We start from the raw sequence: 21,172 nt of genomic DNA, 5'->3' as shown, positions 1-21,172 counted from the left end.
AATTTGGACATGAGAAAGCTATCCACAAGATGGGTTCTGTGATTGCTCACACTTGACCAAAAACGGAATCATGTGAAGTGTTGAAGGATGGTTTGCAGCTGTTCAGGTAGAATCCGCAGGACTTTTTAAGCGTCGTTTCTTCACTGTGGATGAAACATGGATACATTACTACACTCCTGAAACCAAACAACAATCTAAACAATGGGTTACCACAGCAGAAACTGCACCAAAATTCCTTCGGCTGGGAAGGCTATGGCGACTGTCTTTTGGGATTCGCATGGGATAATCCCCATCGATGATCTGAAAAAGGGTAAAACTATTACAGATGCATATTATTCATCATTATTGGACCGTTTGAAAATTGAACTGCAAGAAAAACGCTGGCGATTGGACTGCAAAAAAGTCCTTTTCCATCATGACAATGCACCAGCACACACCTCAGCAGTTGTGGTCGCAAAATTAATGGAAATAGGATTCCAACTCGTTTCACATCCCCCCCTATTTTTCCAGACGTGGCTCCCTCGGACTACTATTTGTTCCCAAATTTGAAGAAATGGCTGGCGGGACAAAGATTTTATTCAAACGAGGAGGTTACTGCAGCAACTAATAGCTATTTTGCAGACTTGGACAATTCTTCTTATTCGTAAGGGATCAACAAATTAGAACAGTGTTGGACGAAGTGTATAACTCTAAAAGGAGACTATGTCGAAAAATAAAAAAATTGTTTACCCCAAACACGTAAGTAGTTTTTATTTTTGTATGGACTTTTCAAACACCCCTCATATCTACACATGTGACAAATTTAATTGTAAGTTTAGTGGAAATTGTAATTACTACTTAACTTCTCAGGTGTTGAGCAGCTTTACATACTAGATTAATTCAGTATTTACAGGAGTAAAAAAGAATGAAAGAGAGAGAGAGAGGAGTAGGGAGTGAGTTTCAGCAGATTATTAAATTCACAATAGTACATACTCTACTTTGAATTGGAATTCAAGTGTCTATACAAGTTTAAATGCAAAAAGCTAAAAAAGTATGAAAATACTTACATTTAATGTACAAACTGATATCATGAAAAATCTTAAGTTGGTGCTCGTTCCATTGGATGAGTGTAAAGAACCATAGCAGTGCACTGAGATAAATCAATTTACAAATAGTAATCATTTAAGAGTACTTCTTAACATATGTATGACCTGGTAATGACAATTAAATCAATTCAGTAAAGCCTTTTAGTAGTTCACAAGTGAAATCAGCCTTTCTACCTTCTACTACATTCTTCATTACAGTTAACAAAAATGAAAGGTCTTGGGTGCAATAATATATAAAATAAAGGGAAGTCAACCACTCACCTGTAGCTGACATGTGTGGCCCGTAGAAACACACAACAGTAAACAGTATTTATATTCACTTTCGAGCTCTTGCTCTTTCTCTAGAAGAATTTCACACTCAACCACGCAGACACTCAGCTGCACACGCCCAAGGCCTTGATGAAACAAGGAGGGGGAAGTGGGATAGAGTGAGGTAGCTGCACCCAAGGATGAAAGGAGTTGAGTGGGTAGAGCATGTAGGATGGAAAAGAAGGGTGTGTGTGTGTGTGTGTGTGTGTGTGTGTGTGTGTGTGTGTATGTAGCAAAGGTTTAGGTCAGGAAGACTGCAAGAATGCAAGATATATTGGAGAGATAATTTCCACTTCTATAGTTCAGAGAAACTAGCACTGGAATGGAGTATCCAAATGGTTTGCATAATGAAGCAGCTGTTGAAGTAATTAGTGTTATGGTGTGCAACATGTTCGACAACTGGATGGCCAAGTTTGCAGTTTGTCACAGTTTGGTGGTGTCCATTCATACAAGCAAGCAGTTGGTTGCTTGTCATGCTCACATTAAATGAGATGGTTCTGTAGGAGAGATCTTCCACTTTGGACCACAATGAAATGACCCATGGGTTGAAGATTGCGAGTAGGATTGGAATAGGGATAGACAAGGATATTCTGTAGGGTAGGTGGCAGAACACTACTTTGGGGAATGTGGTTAGGTTTTGGGGTAGGATATCCTTCACTTCAGGACACAACAACAGGTAGTTGAATCCCTAGTGGACGATGTGGTTGAGCTTTTCAAAGCCAGAGTGTTACTGGAGGAGGGTTGCTGGTTGGTGATTGTTTAACTAGTTTACTGGTATCAAAGGAGGAGATGGCATGGGAGATCTGTCTATTGATGAGCTGGGTAGGATACTGTCTGCCAATAAGGGCTCTGGTAAGGTTTAAATGCTTTCCAGTGTGGGTTTAGCATCCTTGGGTGACGAGGCCGTAAGGCAGAGTCTTTCTGGCATGTATTGGGTGAGAGCTGTCAAAAACTGAGGTTGGTGTGCTTGATATGAGCCTTCTGAGAGTTGGAGATTGACATCTAGTAAGGTGACTCAGTGAGTTGAGAAGGACCAGGGGAAGCAGATTTGAGAATATGTGTTGAAGCTATGGAGGAAAGAGCAAATGTTGTCCTTGCCATGAGACCAGATCATGAAAATGTCATCAGTGATTCTGAACCCAACAAAGGATTTTAGATGTTGACTGGATAGGGAGGATTCCTGCACATGGTCCATGTATAAGTTTGCATAGTATGGTGCCATGTGGGTACCCCTGGCATTACAATGGGTTTGTTTATAGATTTGCCCTTCAAAAGTGAAATAATTGTGGGTCAGGATGTGTTTGCCAAGGAGGGTTTGGAGAGCAGTGGTCGGTTTGGTATCCAGGAGGGCATTAAAAAAGGTATGTGTTGCATGGCTGCAATGCCATGGGTTGGTTTTTGGTTTATAAGGGTGTCACATCCAAACAGTGACGAACAAGGAGTCTGGCGGTAACAGGACAGGAACTGTGGAAAGGCAATGAACAAAGTGAGCAACATCTTAAAAATAGGTTGGGAGACCGTAGACAGTTGTTTGGGGATGTTGGTCAACAAATGAAGAGGGTCTTTCTGTGGGAGCATTGTACACAACTGCAGTGGTACAACCAGTAGGGAGATCTGCGGTATTGAGCTAGTGGAGCTTGGGGAGCAGGTAAATACTAGTAGTGCGTTAATTACTGGTGTGAGGAAAGGGATGGTTTTTGGGATCATGTTTTGGGATGAATCGAAGGCCCTGAGGAGCTACTGAATGTCATGTAGTGTGTTTCAGATGGGTATGTGGTTGTAAGGTTTGTATGCAGGAGTTTTGGAAAGTTGGTGGAGACCCTCAGCCACAGAATCACTATGATTCAAGATCACTGTGGTGGAATCTTTGTCTGTGGGAGGGGTGATAAGGCCTGAATTGTTTGTCAGGTTACAGAGAACTGTGTATTCCATGGGAGTGACATTGGCCTTACTAGGGAGAGATTTAGGAAAGGAAGGTGAGGCCAGGTTAGAAGTGATGAATTTCTGAAAAGTTACCAGGGATGATTAGATGAAAGAGGAACAGGATCACAGGTGGAGGAAGGTTGGAACTGTTCCAAACAAGATTCTATGTATGATTTATGTTGGATGTTGGCAATGGGTTGTGTGGAGAATGAATGTTTCCTCTATAGGGAATGAGTAAAGGAAAGAACAACCTTTACAAGTCCATCATGACCATAGCTTGAGGCCTTATAAAGTGTGAGACGTCTGCAAGGCTCATAGTAGAGAGGTTGATAACTGTAGCGTCCCTCTAAATAGGTCAGGTGTGCACTACACATCAGAGGCTGCTGCTCAGGTAGCTGACTGTGTGTGGGGAGCACGCCAGGGTTTTTTGGATTAGGTGACTCTCGACCCAATCCAGATAATGATAGCTGTAGGAAACCGAGAAGTACCAGTGTAAGATTGAGAGTATTGAAATCCTAATGGTAAACTGCCAAAGCATTTACAACAAAGCGCCAGAATTTGAAGTGCTCATGAAAAGTAGTGAAGCTCACATAATACTAGGTACAGAAAGCTGGCTGGAACCTGAAATTGATGGCAGTGAGATTTTTGGGGAAAATTTATGTTTATGTCAGAAGGATAGGCATTTGGGAAATGGAGGTGGAGTATTTGTCGCAGTAGACAAATAACTCAAATCCACTGAGATAGAAATTGAAACTGCATATGAGATCATTTGGCCAAGACTTAGTACCAAGGGTAGATATAAGATGATAGTTGGATCAATCTATCGCCCACCAGACTCATCTCCTTATGTGACAGAAAACTTTAGAGACAATCTCATTTCACTTGTACCAAAGTTCCCCAGTCATACTGTTATCATCCAACAATTAGTTGAGAAAGTTACAATTTTGTTAGTGGCGGGTGAGATAAGACATTCTGTCAAACTTTACTAAATGCCTTCTTTGAAAACTATTGAGGACAGATAGTTAGGAATCCCACTCATGTTGAAAATATATTGCATCTAATGGCAACAAATAGACCTGACCTCTTTCAGGATGTCCACATCGAAACTGGTATCAACGACCATGACACAGTTGTGACAGCAATGATTATCAAAGTACAAAGTCCAACTGAAACAAGCAGAAAGATATGTATATTCAGGAATATAATAGAGGGAAACATTCCACGTGGGAAAAATATATCTAAAAAGAAAGATGATGAAACTTACCAAACAAAAGCGCTGGCAGGTCGATAGACACACAAACAAACACAAACATACACACAAAATTCTAGCTTTCGCAACCAATGGTTGCCTCGTCAGGAAAGAGGGAAGGAGAAGGAAAGACAAAAGGATATGGGTTTTAAGGGAGAGGGTAAGGAGTCATTCCAATCCCGGGAGCGGAAAGACTTACCTTAGGGGGAAAAAAGGACAGGTATACACTCGCACACACACACATATCCATCCACACATACACAGACACAAGCAGACATTTGTAAAGGCAAAGAGCTCTTTGCCTTTACAAATGTCTGCTTGTGTCTGTGTATGTGTGGATGGATATGTGTGTGTGTGCGAGTGTATACCTGTCCTTTTTTCCCCCTAAGGTAAGTCTTTCCGCTCCCGGGATTGGAATGACTCCTTACCCTCTCCCTTAAAACCCATATCCTTTTGTCTTTCCTTCTCCTTCCCTCTTTCCTGACGAGGCAACCATTGGTTGCGAAAGCTAGAATTTTGTGTGTATGTTTGTGTTTGTTTGTGTGTCTATCGACCTGCCAGCGCTTTTGTTTGGTAAGTTTCATCATCTTTCTTTTTAGATGTATATTCAGGAAACTAGATAAAAATTTAGTAAAGCCAGGAACTCGAAACATTCAGCACAGGTCAGCAGCATGTAAGGAGGAACTCTGGCTCAAGTTTAAAAGAATAGTTGACCATGCCCTGGATAGATATATACCCAGTAGAACAGTTCATAATGGGAGGGTAACTCCATGGCATACAGTTATTGTAAAGAAACCTCTCAAGAAACAGAGTTTACTGCATAACAGGTGTAACACGAAGCATAGATAGAGAGGTGCTGAATGAATTTCATTTGGCTGTCAAGAGAGCAATGCATGAAGCCTTCCATGACTACCATAGCAGAACATTGTCAAATGAAATTTCACAAAATCCAGAGAAATTCTGGTCATATGTAAAGGTTGCTGGTGACACCAAAGATAGTGTTCAGTCTCTAGTGAATGAGACAGGAACTAAAATTGAGGGTAGCAGAGCAAAAGCTGAAATGCGTAACTCCATTTTCAAATATTCCTATACAAAGAAAGAGCACTGGAGAGATGAGTGAAATAAGTATTAGTGTCAGTGGTGTTCAGAAACAGCTGAAATCGTTAAACCTGAACAAAGCTCTAGGTCCCGATAGCATCCCTGTCAGATTCCATACTGAATTTGCGGCTGAGTTAGCCCCTCTTCTAACTGTAATCCCTAATAGATCCCTCAAAGAAGAATTGTACCCAGTTCTTGGAAAAAGGCAAAGGTCACACCCGTCTACAAGAAGGATAGTAGAAATGATCCACAAAACTACCGTCCAATATCCTTACACCGACTTGTTGCAGAATGTTATGATCAATGTCTTCAAAAACCACACTGGTTGACATTGAGGAGGTCATTCTGTTCAAGGTACCTCATTATGTTAGATCTCAGAAAATCTTCTAACGCAGTTCACACTTTTGACATGACATACTGAAAGCCTTGGATCAAGGCAACAAGGTAGATGCACTGTTTCTTGACATTCGAAAAGCAATTGACTCAGTACTGAACCTATGCTTATTGTCAAAAGTGCAATCATATGGGGTTTTAAGTGAAATTTGCGACTGGATTGAGGACTTTTTGGTAGGGAGGACACAGCATGTTATTTTGGATAGAGTGTCATCGACAGATGTAAAAGTAACTTCAGGTGTGCCCCAGGGAAGTGTGTTGGGACCCTTGCTGTTTATGTTGTATATTAATGACCATGCAAACAAAATTAATAATAAAATCAGGCTTTTGCAAATGAAACAGTTATCTATAATGTACTTTCTGAGAGAAGCTGCATAAATATTGTCAGATCTTGAGAAGATTTTAACATGGTGCAGAGATTTGCCACATCCTCTAACTGTCCAAAAATGTAAAATTGTGCACTTAACAAAATGGAAAAAATGTAGTATCCTATAACTCTAATATCAATGAGTCACTGTTGGAAATGGCCAACTCATACAAATATATGGGTGTAACACTTCATAGGGGTATGAAATGAAATGATCACTATGGTTCAGTTGTGGGTAAAGCAGGTGGTCGACTTTCGTTTATGGTAGAATACTGGGGAAGTGCAATCTACAAAAAGAGACTGCTTAAAAATCACTCATGCGACCCATCCTAGAATATTGCTCAAATGTTTGGGACCTGTACCAGATAGGACTAACAGCGGATACTGAACGTATACAGAGAGGGGCAGCATGAATGGTAACAGGTTTGTTTAATAAATGGGAGACTGTCACAGAGATTCTGAAGGAACTGAAGTGGAAGACTCTTGGAGACAGACATAAACTATCCTGAGAAAGTCTGTTAACAAAGTTTCAGGAGCCACCATTAAATGATAACTCTGTGAATATATTACAAAGACATATTTATCGCTTGCACAGGGGTCACGATGATAAGATTGGAATAATTACTGCATGCACAGAGGCATTCAAACAATTGTTCTTCCTTTGTTCCATGTGTGAATGGAACAGGAAAAAAGCCTAATAACTGGTGCAATAAGGTGTACCCTCTGCCATGCGCCTCATGGTGGTTTGCAGAGTATAGACGTAGAGGTAGATGAAATAGTGTTATGCAATGGGTGCTCAGGAAGTAGTGTAGGTTCTCAAGTATGGATGGACCTAGGATTTTGTGCTGATGAGCGACCAGATCACTGATGGGATTGGGAAAAGTAGAGGTTTTTGCAGTAGAATGGATGACAGCTCAGAATGTCCATTTTAATGGATCCCATTAGGTGGAATAGCATGTGCCAGTCAAGATTTCAAAAAGAAGATGTGTGACGAGGTTAGATAGGGCAAAAGAGAATTTTTAGAATTGGCAGGGATTCATGATCATATGGTTGACAGACTAAAGGAATGAAAAAAAGGAAAGTTAAAGAACAGTGAATATAAGAATGTTAAAATTAAAGGTTGAGGTTTTGTAACAGAAATAAATGATAGGTACTATATAGAAAGTTATGTGGGAAGTTAGCAGGGGGCCAGAAAGTGTTTTAAAGAAGCAGAAGGTAGTAGGCACACTCATAAACAGATATATTCAATTGAACATTCTCATGCACGACACTAAATAAACACAAGAGTTTGTACAATGGAGTCGTATATAAATGCACACCATTGAATAACAGTCAAGTCAAGCAGCATTAGTTGTAAATGGAGGACGTGGAAAAAAAAAGCAATAAAATTAAAAGCTGAAAAGAGGCCATGAGATCGTATTCCACATGCTTGCAGTAATGTAATTATCAGATTACAATTTCTTTACATTACAGTACTATCAGATCTACAACTAGCACACTATGTTTTCTCTTGTTGATGACCACGCTTTTATTTGCTCACAAAGTTACAAATACTTCTCTGTAAATATATTCCATATTATTCAATTAATGCAGTATACTACTTTTCATCAATCCTGTGCAATGGATAGTTGCTACCCACCATATAGCGTAGATGCTGAGTTGCAGATAGTTACAATGAAAAGACTGTCACAAATTAAGCTTTTGGCCAATGAGGCCTTTGTTAAAAATAGACAGCGCGCGCACACACACACACACACACACACACACACACACACACACACACGACCGGAGTCTCTGGCAGCTGAAGTCACACTCACACACTACCTTCCTTGACTTTAAAAATGCCTAACCCTGTCATCATCATCATCATCATCATCATCATTGTCGTATCCTTCAGCATACTCCAACTCTACTCACAATATAATGTACTCTTCTTCCATCTAACACAATAAATATAATAATAATAATCGTCATCCAAAAACTGTAACACATCATAATAATCCATGAAGCAATCTGAGCATTCCATCATAATACCCTTATTTCACAACTGCCTAAGAGCATCATGAAAATAGTACCTTAATATCCATCTCTACAATAGAAAATTTTATGTCTGTGTGCCTTTGTTAAAAATAGACAGCGCACACACACACACACACACACACACACACACACACACACACCACACACCACACACATGACCGGAGTCTCTGGCAGCTGAAGTCACACTCACACACTACCTTTCTTGACTTTAAAAATGCCTAACCCTGTCATCATCATCATCATCATCATCATCATCATCATTGTCGTATCCTTCAGCATACTCCAACTCTACTCACAATATAATGTACTCTTCTTCCATCTAACACAATAAATATAGTAATAATAATAATCGTTATCCAAAAGGGAACATGCCTCGGATCACGGAACGGATTTAAAGAAAACCGACCAAGCAATGGAAAAGGATTACGAGATGGTTTACGACTGGGCACCTTAAACGTAAGGACTCTAACTGGGAAGTTTAGAAGAAATTGTAGAAATGATGGAAAGGAGGAAATTGCACATCTTGGGACTTGCTGAGACTAGGTGGACAGGAGTTGGTGAAAAACCACTAAGTAAAGGATGTAAACTGTACTGGATAGGGAATGAGAGGGGAAGAAATGCAGTGGCAATAGTGGTCAGAGAGGGTCTGCAGGAGGAGGTGGAAGGTATCAATGATCGAATGATAAAAGCCAGAGTACGAGTGAAAGGAAAAAGCATTGAAATCATCCAAGCATATGCCCCACAGGTGGGGTGTACAAAAAAGGAGAAGGAGGAATTTGAAGATTACATGCAAAAGCAGCTAAATGGAGGTAATCAGATTATAATAGGGGACCTCAATGCGCATGTTGGCACAGACAGGAAAGGATTCGAGGAGATAATGGGACCAGAGGGCTGGGGGAACCGAAATAGAGAAGGAAAATTGTTGCTGGAATTCTGCAAGAGGAATGGGCTGGCGATCACAAATTCCTGGTACAAGAAGAGAAGTAGCCACAAAATAACTTGGTACAGTGGAGACTGGTCCCAAACTTCAGTAGTAGACTGTGTACTAGTGGATAGGCAGATGATGAGCAGCCTCACAGATGTTAAGGTCATTCCATCTGAGGCCTTAGACAGTGACCATCGGCTGTTGGTAGCCACCCTGAGAGAGAAAAAAGATAGGAGGGCAACAGATATACAGGAGAAAAGGTTGAAGACATAGATGCTGAAAGAGGATGAATGGAGGACCCAGTACCAGACACTGATCAGGAAGAAGCTGCCAAAGGAAGATCAGAGAACAGTGGAAGAAGAATGGGGAGATTTTAAGAGGGCTCTAGTTGAGGCAGCTGAGACTGTGTGCGGAAGAACTAGCACAAAGAGGAGAAGTAAGGAAACCCCATGGTGGAACAACACATGTAAAGAGGCAGTACTTCGAAAGTACAAAGCCTTCAGAGAATGGTTCCAGACCCGAACAGAGGAAGCTAGGGTAAAATATAAGGAAAGCAAGAAAGCGGCACAGACCATAGTAAGGGCAGAGAAGAAGAAGTGGATGGAAAATTGGACAAGAATGTTAGAAGAGGACAGTGAAGGGAACAAAAAAGTACTTTACACCATGGTAAGAAATAAGAGGAACGACAGAAGCGAGTGCCTGAGGATCATGGATAATAATGGAAGAGTTGTGGAGGAAATGCATGAGCTCAAAAAGATTTGGAAGGAGTACTTTGAAGATCTGTTGAATGCCGCCAAGCGGGTAACTAACAGCGATGGAGAGCCTAAGGCAGCAGACGATTATAATAGTGGGGAAATTGATGATCTAACTTGGAATGAAGTGGAAGAAGCCATAAAGAGGATGAAAGGGGGCAGGGCACCAGGTTGGGACGAAGTAACAGTGGATATGATATGAGCAGCAGGAGAAGTAGGAACCCAGTGGCTATACAGAGTGCTGAGGGTGGTGTGCAAGGAGAACAGAATTCCTGAGGATTGGAAGAAAGGAATTATAGTCCCGATCTTCAAGAAAGGGGATAAAAGGAGATGTGAGAACTACAGAGGAATCACCCTGCTATGCCACTATGGAAAAATCTATCAAAAGATCCTGGAGAAGAGAATAAGAAGCAGTATTGAAAGTAGACTGCAACAGGAGCAGTACGGTTTCAGACTGGGAAGATCAACAACGGACCTCATATTTGCGGTAAGGCAACTGCAGGAAAGGCACTATGAGTACGGGAAGGACTTAATCATGGCCTTTTTAGATATTGAGAAGGCGTATGACAGTATCTGTAGGGACAAGCTCTGGGATGTGCTGAACGCAAAAGGGATAGATGAAGAGATAACACGAAAAGTCAGAAAAATGTATGAGGGAAGTGAGAGTTGTGTGAAAGTGGGGAGGGAATGTACTGCATGGTTCAAGCTGGAAAATGGGCTGCGACAGGGAAGTGCACTTTCGCCTTTATTGTTTATTATTGTTATGGATGAAATCCTACAGCAAGTATCAGATGCAATTGGAGATCATAAAATGAAAGCAGTGCTTTTTGCCGATGACCTGATGTTATGGGGAAATTGCGAGAAGGAGGTGCAAGAGCAGTTAGATGCATGGGAGGCAACGGCAGCTCAATATGGAATGCATTTCTCTGCAAAGAAAAGTGAAATAATTGTCACAACAAGGAAGAAGAATAAGCCAAATGTGGATATAACTTGTGGAGGGGAAAAACTACAAGTGGTAGAGAACTTCAAGTACCTGGGAAGCATGATTGAAAGTAAGGGGGGAAACGCAATGGAAATAAATGAAAGGTGCAGAAAAGCAGGGCAGTTCTACAAATGCATTAGGGGGCTTATTTGGAGCAAGGAGGTGCCACAGAAATCCAAGGGAATTATATACCGAACCTACTTTGTCCCCATATTGGCGTACGGAAGTGAGACATGGGTAATGCACAAAAGCGACAAAAGTAGAATACAGGCTCGTGAAATGAAGTTCCGGAGGAGCAGGTTGAGTGTAACAAGACGAGACAGATTGCGAAATGTGTATGTGAGGGAAAGACTAAAGGAGGAACCAGTACAGGACAGGATAGAAAAATCAAGACTGCAGTGGTATGGACACACGAAGAGAATGGATGAGGGAAGAATTCTAAAGAGGATGTTTGATCTGCAACTGGAGGGGAAGAGGCCCAGAGGAAGACCAAGAGATAGATGGGTGAAGGGAGTGAAGGAATGTGTGACGAGAAGAGGAGAGAACTGGACGAAGGTGGAAGAGGGGGAATGGTGGAAAGACAGAACACGATGGAGAGGCTTGTGTTCCCGACAGACCCAGCCAGTGGCTGGAAACTGTCCAAGATGATGTATGATGTCATCCAAAAACTGTAACACATCATAATAATCCATGAAGCAATCTGAGCATTCCATCATAATACCCTTACTTCACAACTGCCTAAGAGCATCATGAAAATAGTACCTTAATATCCATCTCTACAATAGAAAATTTTATGTCTGTGTGCGCGCACGCTCGCGCCAGTGTGCTATTTGTCTGTGTCCTGCACCTCGTGCTGCAGTCCTTGCCTATCCTGATAACTGGCAATGCTGGCGTGAGTGGTACACGAGGCTGCTATTTGTGCTTCTGACTGTCCCTAGTAGAAAATATATATCCTCTCTGACACTTTTTGAAGTAATACTTTTTGTGTATGCTTTGTGTCATCCATAACGAACACTGGAGTGGCTAAATAATCGCACCATGCCTAAACTAACGTGAAAATCAACATTAAATGTTCCATGTGCATCCCCAACTGTGCAATACAGGCAGACATGACAGAATGATGCTGTTGCAATATTATGAGGAGGAAAGTTGCTACTCACCATGTAGGGGAGATGGTGTACAGATACAACTGCAGTCTCAGGCAACTGAAACAACACTGCGAGCAGCAACACCAGTGCACGATGGGAGTGGTGACTGGGTGGGGGTAAGGAGGAAGCTGGGGTGGGGAGGGTGAGGGATAGTATGGTGGGGGTGACGGACAGTGAAGGGCTGCAGGTTAGATGGAGGGTCGGGGCAGAGGTTGGAAGGGGGAACAGGGAGAGGCAGAAAAGAAGATAAAGAAAAAGACTAGGTGTGGTGGTGGAATGACAGCTGTGTAGTGCTGGAATGGGAAGAGGGAAGGGGCTGGATGGGTGAGGTAAGTGACTAACGAAGTTTGAGGCCAGGACGGTTACAGGAATATAGGCTGTATTTCAGGGAAAGTTCCCACCTGTGCAATTCAGAAAAGCTGTCGTTGGTGAGAAGGATCCATATGGCACAGGCCATGCAGCAGTCATTGAAATGAAGGATGTCATGTTTGGCAGGGTGTTCAACAGGATGACCCACTTGTTTCTTGGCCATGATTTGTCGGTGGCCATTCATGTGGACAGACAGCTTGTTGGTTGTCATACCTACTTAGAATGCAGCACAATGGTTGCAGCTTAACTTGTAGACCACATGACTGGTTTCACAGGTAGCCCTGCCTTTGGTGGGATAGGTGATGTCAGTGACTGGACTTTAGTAGCTGGTGTTGGGAGTATGTGTGGGACAGGTCTTGCATCTAGGTTTATTACAGGAATATGAGATGTGTGGCAAGGGATTGGAAGCAGGGGTTGTGTAAGGATGGACAAGTATATTGCGAGGGTTCGGTGGATGGCAGAATACCACTTTGGGAGGGATGGAGAGGAGAGTGGGCAGGACATTTCTAATTTCAGGCCACGACAAGAGGTAATTGAAACTCTGGCGGAGAATGTAATTCAGTTGTTCCAGTCCTGGGTGGTTCTGAGGGGAATGCTCCTCTGTGGCCAGATGGTGGTACTTTTGGAGGTGGTGAGGGACTGGAAAGATAAGGCACAGGAGAGTTGTTTTTGTACAAGGTTGGGAGGATAGTTATGGTCAAGGTTGGGAGGATAGTTAGGCTTCTGTGAGAGCCTCAGTATATTTCGAGAGGGACTGCTCGTCACTGCATATGCGATGACCACAGGTGGCTATGCTGTATGGAAGGGACTTCTTGGTATGGAACGGGTGGCAGCTGTCAAAGCGAAGGTATTGCTGGTGGTTAGTAGGTTTGATATGGACAGAGATACTGATGTAGCCATCTTTGAGGAGGAGGTCAACAACTAGGAAGGTGGCTTGTTGGGTTGAGTAGGGCCAAGTAAAGCAAATAGGACAGAAGTTGTTGAGGTTCTGGAGGAATGTGGATAGGGTGTCTTCACCTTCAATCCAGATAGCAAAGATGTCGTCAATGAATCTGAACCAGGTGATGGGTTAGGAGTCTGGGTGTTTACGAGGGTTTCCTCTAGATGGACCATGAATAAGTTGGCATAGGATGGTGCCATGTGGGTGCCCATAGCTGTACACCAGATTTGTTTGTAGGTAATACCGAATCCCAATCCAGGTGCACAACCTGCCCAATTCAGCCACCTTGCATTTCCTATTCCAGTCCTGTCTCCGGCTTACCCTAACCCATCAGAAGCAGTGCCACCTGTGACAGCAGCCATGTCACATGTCAGATCTGCTGCAATCAGGGCACAGCTTTTTATATTGTTATGACTAGTAAGGATGAATAGCCACAGCCAGACAATGGCCTAGAGCAAAGTAGACGACCCTGTGGCACAACAATCAGTTGAACATAACATGCTTGATTTCAGTGGCTGCTTCACAGCCTGGGCCACCTGGATACTCCCCTCTACCACTAGCTTTTCTGAATTGCACAAATGGAAGTTGTCCTTACGACACAGTCTCCACTCCCAAATCATCCCGGATGTAACCTATGGTAACCTACTGTCCCCACACCCTCCACCCAACAGTTCCACCCCCTCTGTCTTATCATCTCTCTATTCATGTCCCTGTCTTTACCTTTCTGTGCTCCTCTCCTTTTCCACTTCCATTTCCTCCTCCCCATTTCCCCATGTCTGTGTTTCCTTTTCTGAGGAATTGTTTGGCCAAAAGCTAAAGTGTTAATTCTTTTTGTTGTGCCTGTCTGCAAGTCAACATGTCATCTTTATGGTGAGTAGCAATGTATTCTTTTCCTTATATTGCTAAAACCAAATCTCCTGTCTTCGACTGTGTCACTTTCACTCTAGCATAATGTTTTCTTTTTTGTGATTCAGCTTGTTTCTTTTACAATGGCACTTCTTTCTTGCACAAAAATATGTTTAAAGTCTATAAATTTAAATAATTCCTTTATAAGATTGGCTGGTTTTATGTCAAATAGTATTTCATGTGGTGAAAAACCCGTGGATGAGTGTTGCAAACTGGTCACTGAATCTTCAAAATTGATTATGCACTTAATCCAAGATGGTGTTTGTGACTACAGTAAGTTCTGCACACCCTACCAATTTCTCTTGTGCATCTCATCGCAGGATTACTCGATAGGTGGTAAGCAATCATTAAAATGTGTTTTATTGCTGATCTTGCAATAAATGATTGATTTTGAACCAAACTTGGACCATTATCTGACATTACTGTTTCCAGTGTTCCTCGATGTGTGGAACACCCCCATTATATTTTCAAAATCAGCAATTTTCTAGTAAGATATAGTTTGATAAATTTTGAAATCATGTCTACCATGACAAATATAAAATAGTATCCCCAAAATTTAAATTATGTGCATTCTAATAGAGCAACAGCAATTAAACAACCCTTTTGATTAAGAAAAGACAGTAACACCAATAATGTCGTACAAACTGTCCATAACTGTTTTTCGCCAATAGTATCATTTTCTTCTTGATTTGGATTCAGCTACCGCTGGACCACATAGAATAACTGTTTACAGTTCATTATTTCTGTTGGTGTTCTTTTTCTTTTTTCTCAATACTACACATTCTTTAACTATGTTGTCTTTTCGTTGGTTCAGCAAGGCTTTTCTGTATTTTTTATCTTTAAAATCTTGAAGATGTGTTGATTCTTTTTGTGAATTTCTTTTTTTCTAATTTGAATGTATACATTTGATATATCAATTCATTCTTGGTATCTTTGAGTGTCAGGTATCCATTTATCCATTTATTTTTGGTCGTTCTCTTCCTGAAATACAACAGTTTTTTGTTCAAGCTGTGTCCACCCCCCCACCACCCCCACCTTTTTTTTTTTTTGACATGCCAAAGAAAATGTGGCCCCTCTCTTCCAGAGTAAGTCATAGACTAATGTATTGGGATATTTATCTAGTGTTTCCGTTGCTTCTTAACACAGGGTGACAATTTCCACATGTTTTCAGTCCTACAATTATTCAAAGGCATTTTCCATCTCTCTGCATTCATTCTACCTTCTCTGTCCTGAATGCATGGTCCAAATAGTAACATTTTAGTATGGTCAGGTTTGGAAGCTTGTGCTTAGTTCTGTTCTGAATTTTGATGAATGACCAACTACTGCTAAATGTCATCCAAGATTAATATAATATTAGTACTTTTGTGACAATACAGAGTTCGCCAGAAAAATGTTTACTCTCTTTGTCAGGCTCTATCGAGATATCAATATTGTCATTCAATTTGAGTTAAGAGTGTGTTTTAGTATGGTCTTTGGCTCAACAGATGTTGGTACTTTCATCTCGGTATTGAGAAAACAAGATGGCTGGAGCACACTTGACATTCGAGCAACAAAAATGTGTTGTGAAGTAGTTTTTCAAGTTTGATAATGCCATTGGAAGTGCAACATCAATGGAAGCACGAGTTTGAAACAGAACTGCCAACCCACTTGACAATTAAACGCATCATTGACGAGGGTGAATTGCATGGAACGATTTGTGATATTCACAAAGGAAGATCAGGAAGACGGCATACAGCTACAAGTCCTGCTTCGTCGGCTCTCGTGTTAATTCTCCACAGAAGTCTGCTATGCAATGTGCACGTAAAGTGGTGGTTAGCAGTAAAAGTGTGAAGAATTCTGAAAGCTGCGAAGTGGAAAGTTTACATTTCACGATTACTGCATGCAATTAATGATGATTACGATCCTGATCGCCAAATGCAATTTTGCGAATAGTATCAGCAAATGGTAACTGATGACGAACAACTTGTGATGAACATAGTGTGGAGTGACGAGGCACAATTTAAACTTGATGGAACTGTGAATCGGCATAACAGTGTGTACTGGGCACTGTTAAATCCACATGTTTACGTGGATAAAGTGATCAATCTACCAGGGGTTCATGTGTGGTGTGGACTATCATCTAGGGTCTTAGCAGGACCCTTTTTCTCTGATGTCACTGGAGAAGTGTATCTGGAAATGTTACACACATCAATTTTGCCAGGTATACATCCACTTTATGGAGCTGATGAAGAGGTCTTCTACCAACAGGATGGGGCGCCACCACACTACCACCTAGCCGTACGAGCTTTGTTGGATGACAATTTTCCGGGGCATTGGATTGGACAAAGAGGGCCCATTGAGTTCTCTCCACAGTCACCAGATCTAACACCTATGGACTTTTACTTGTGGGGAACTGTGAAAGATAATGTCTATCGACGTAAACTATGTACGCTTTAGGAACTTCACCAGGAGATTACAGCGACATGTGTAGTGATTTCCACTGTAACCTTGACTGATGTAGTTGCGGTAACCACTCATCTTTCTGTTATGTGTATAGCTGCCAATGGTGAACATTTTGAACATTTAAAGTAAACATGTGCTAAACTGAAGGTTGAAAAACATGTGTGAGCAATTAAAAAATTTAAAAAAAATGATGTGTCCGCACCGCGGACTTTTGTTACCTCAGTGTATTGATCGACAGTTATTGCCCATTACATGTGTGTTGGAAGAAGATTTTTGCTGTTTATTTCTAGTTGTATCTACTTTGCTCCAAAATATTAGCGTGTAGAGTTTTGTAAAATTGTTTGTTCTATTTATTTCTTATACAATGGTTAGTCAGTCTTTTCTGATGATTTGTCTGGTCTATAACTGCAGTTCGAAGATGAAATGATTGCCAAGTTGGACATTCTTGTGGAGGGTGGCCTGGGTGATGAGCACTACAAGGAACTGTTCTATGAAATTATGATGGAATTATGTAAAAATCATTCAACAATGCATGATCAGGTAACACACTTTTGTTTTCTGACTTTATTATTGTTGCATGCATATCTCATTCACTACATGTAAGTATTTGTATGATTGTTTACAAACTTAGATTAAGTCGCTGTAACCTGTGTATAGCCATGTCATATGTATTCTTTACTCTGAGTAACTGAAAAAAAAATGAAATAAACTATCAGATATTAGAGGAACTGGTTGACTCTACAGGATGTGGAGTGGAATGGGGGAGCCTTGGAAGGGAGGTGGTGAAATAATGGAGTTAAAATTCATTGGACTCAGGATATATTATTCATATATGGAATACAGAAAGCACTTAACCGGAGAATGGAGCAAATGACTGACTGAAATCCTAGGAGTTTGGTCAACAATAATAAAGGAATAGGAGCTGGGAGGTGGTGGTTCACGTTCGAGTGGCAGGTGACTGGTCCTGGGTGAGCAGGGCCAGAGGTGGACAGCAGAAGCCATCCACTCTGGCTGAAGTACGAGAGAGCAAAGCAGCTGCACCCTCCCCTCAGAGGCTCTCCAGTGACCACATACGTGGTTCACTTCCCATGTTCCCCATCAGTTAACATTTTTGCATCGATAAATTGGTGCATTCAGCAGAGAAGGAAGGCATCACTTGTCAGTGGCTTTTACTTGAATGAGCTGCTTCTATCCTGAAAGAGACACTGTTTTGGCATGTAGGCACTGGTGGCATTGTACTGGGAGAGCGCTTAAAAGATTGAAGGAAAATGAAATTTGAAATACAATTTTTCAAGAAATCCAAAATATTCCCAGACTGACTTGCTTTCCTGTGTGACCTTCCCCCTTCTGTGAGGAGTGGTGCTAACAGTATTTACAAAACAGCGCCAGACATTCCACTGGAAGACAGGTTGTCCGGATAGGGGACCTACAGACTATGGGAGGCTCTGTTGCAATTGACTTTCTGTAGTGTTGTAAAGAAGCACTTATTGCTAAGGGTTATAAAAATGTAGTCGATCTCAATTCTTGGCACAGCTATAAATGGAATAACCTTCCACTATATGTTAATAGCAAAAGTGTAGCAGTTGGTTATCAATCTAGTAGGTGTTCACCATAAAAATAGCAACTAATAATGATTGTCCTCAGAGGTATTGGTAAAAGAAAAGTCTCAATTCACTGATATGTATTTAACACACATTATCTACATTAATGAAATTGCTGTCTGCTCCACACAGTTATCTTGCTAAGAGAAAATAAAAGGAGTTTGTTATTCACGATGTACTAATTTTTCTGTGACGTAGGACACTTCATTCTTTAATTAAAGTCACAGCATCTAGATTCACTACTAGAGCACAAAATATGTATCCCAGAGCAAGTGTGGGCAACCTTAGGTGACCCATGAGCGTGATCTATGTACTTACTTAAGCTTGAGGGCTGCCTTGTCACATGACACAACAACAGCTGAACTATCATATAAAGTCTAAATTGTAATGTCCATGATGATAATGCTAAAGGGATAACACACTGATATGAATGGCATTCCTTTCTTGACATGCAGTGCCAGAAAATTGTGCCTCAAAACACATGTTTTCAAGTGTACATTCACTTCCATTTTCAGATGTTTACATTTATTTATGCATTATGTACATTGTTTGTTCACTTACGATGTTTTTTGATGGCTGCCTTAAAAACTTTAATTTCAAAATTGTGCAGCGTCATTAGCAAAGGACGCGATGTTCATGATATTTAAATAAATGTATGAGGGCTATTCAGAAAGTAGGGAATGTTTCCATCTGACACCGCTAGGCGCATGCCGATTGCCTATATTTTTGTATGTGCATGTTTGGCAACTCAGTCGACATCCATCCGTGAGAGCAGGAACGTCTCTGTGCATCTTGTTTTTTCCATATTCGAATTTGAAATGTGTGCTGCAATCGAAAATCCCGCCAGTTGTGAATTGTGGTCTGTGGTACGGTTTTTGTTGGCAAAAAACCTAAAACCTACAGAAATTTATCATGAACTGTGCGAAGTGTATGGAAACAATGTAATGAGTGAATGTTCCATACGGAAATGGTGCAATCGGTTTAAAAATGACCGAACCAACATTCATGATGAAGAGAAGAGTGGACACCCGAGCATTGTGACTGACGATCTTGTCGCTAAAGTTGTTGAAATGATTCGTGAAAACCATTGCTTCACAATAACGGAGCTTCCACTCTCTTTTCCACAAGTTTCTCAGACTTTGTTGTATGAAATTGTCACCCCAAAGCTAGGCCGCCACAAATTTTTTGCACAATGGGTGGCCAAAATGCTTACTTAGCGCCATAAAGAACAGCGAATGGGGACAATGTTGACGTTTGTGGAGGCCTACCACAAAAATGGTGATTCGTTACTGAATTGAATCGTAACCGGTGATGAGACTTGAGTGAAACACATCAATTGCGAGACAAAATTTTAGTCCATGGAGTTGGGGGCACACAAGGTCCCCCCAGAAACCAAGAAAATTTTTGCTTGCCTTGTCAGCAAGGAAGTTCATGGCAACGGTGTTTTGGGATAGGCAAGATGTGTTTCTTATTGATTTTCTCGAGCGTGGAGCAACCATAAATTCTGCTTGGTACTGTCCAACTTTGCACAGCCTTGGAAGAGCAGTTCAAAATGCTGAGGAAAGCTGACATCCAAAATTTTGTTTTTGCACAACAGTGCCCGACCTCACACAGCAAACTGCACTAAAGAACTCCTTAATTCATTCAAATGGAAATTTTCCCTCATCTGCCCTACAGCCTCGATCTTGCACCAAGTGACTTCCACTTGTTTCCCAAGATGAAGAACTGGCTTGCAATGCAGCACTTTGATGATGACACGGAACTCCAGGTGAGTGTGACTCACTGGTTGAAGTCTCAGGCGGCAGAATTTTACGACAAAGGTCTTTCAAAGCTTGTCCACCGCTATGATAAGTACCTCAGTGTGTTGGTTGACTATGTGGAAAAGTAGTATGTCAGTCGCTCTTTCAGATGTATATAATAAATTGTATTACTTATACTTGGTTTTTTTAAAATTTTATTTTATTTTTTAAATGCCAAAACGTTCCCTACTTTCTGAATAGCCCTCGTAAAATTCTGATGATGGGATGCCAGGCATCTTGAAACATCATCGCAGAATAATAAATGCCTATAAAGGCAACTGATTGCAGCTAATTTATTATAAATTCCATCAGTTGCAACAATACAGTATATCCACACCTGACAAGAACTAGTTACTAATGGTAATACAGGAAATAATAGTAAAACAAAATACGGCACTGAGATAGGTGATCCCATTCAACAAGAAATTAAAAGTAATTCAGTGATTTTTGACCACATTCATGCCTTTCGAGAGTTTGAAATTTAATTTGTTAATATCCACAAACATTATTAGCAAGTGTTTTGTAAATAGTTGTCGAAAAATACTTTTGATGACTGACTGCATGAGCGTTGGTAGTTTATTTAACACTAAATAAATTAAGCCATCTTTTTTTTTTTGTTCATTTTAAAGTTTGAAAGTCTAAATCACATGATCTTATCATATGTTGACTGTATTATACCAAAGCCAAACCAGGAAAATGCAAATAAAAGAATGGCAAATTGTCAAATGGTTAATACTCACCCCCACATGTTCAATACGCTTTGGTAACACCGAGAATATTTCGGTTGGCATCAGTACCATTAGTCAGTATTTCTACTGATGACAATACAATAATACTCATCCTC

The 21,172-nt window shown here is 41.1% G+C and overlaps 1 protein-coding gene across 1 annotated transcript in view; it reads left to right on the top strand.

Annotated features, from left to right (window-relative positions):
• Positions 1-21,172, top strand: part of LOC124605633 (dedicator of cytokinesis protein 1) — a 460,559-nt gene that overhangs the window by 236,709 nt on the left and 202,678 nt on the right. Inside the window, exon 22 of the mRNA XM_047137451.1 lies at positions 17,340-17,468. Coding sequence (XP_046993407.1) covers positions 17,340-17,468 — 129 coding nt within the window. The remainder of the gene's footprint in view (positions 1-17,339; positions 17,469-21,172) is intronic.

Source organism: Schistocerca americana, chromosome 3, assembly GCF_021461395.2.
Source record: "Schistocerca americana isolate TAMUIC-IGC-003095 chromosome 3, iqSchAmer2.1, whole genome shotgun sequence".
In the NCBI taxonomy this organism is placed as follows: Eukaryota; Metazoa; Arthropoda; class Insecta; order Orthoptera; family Acrididae; genus Schistocerca; species Schistocerca americana.
The sequence above is the reverse complement of the archived record's forward strand: the minus strand, read 5'-3'. Positions and strand labels throughout refer to the sequence as shown.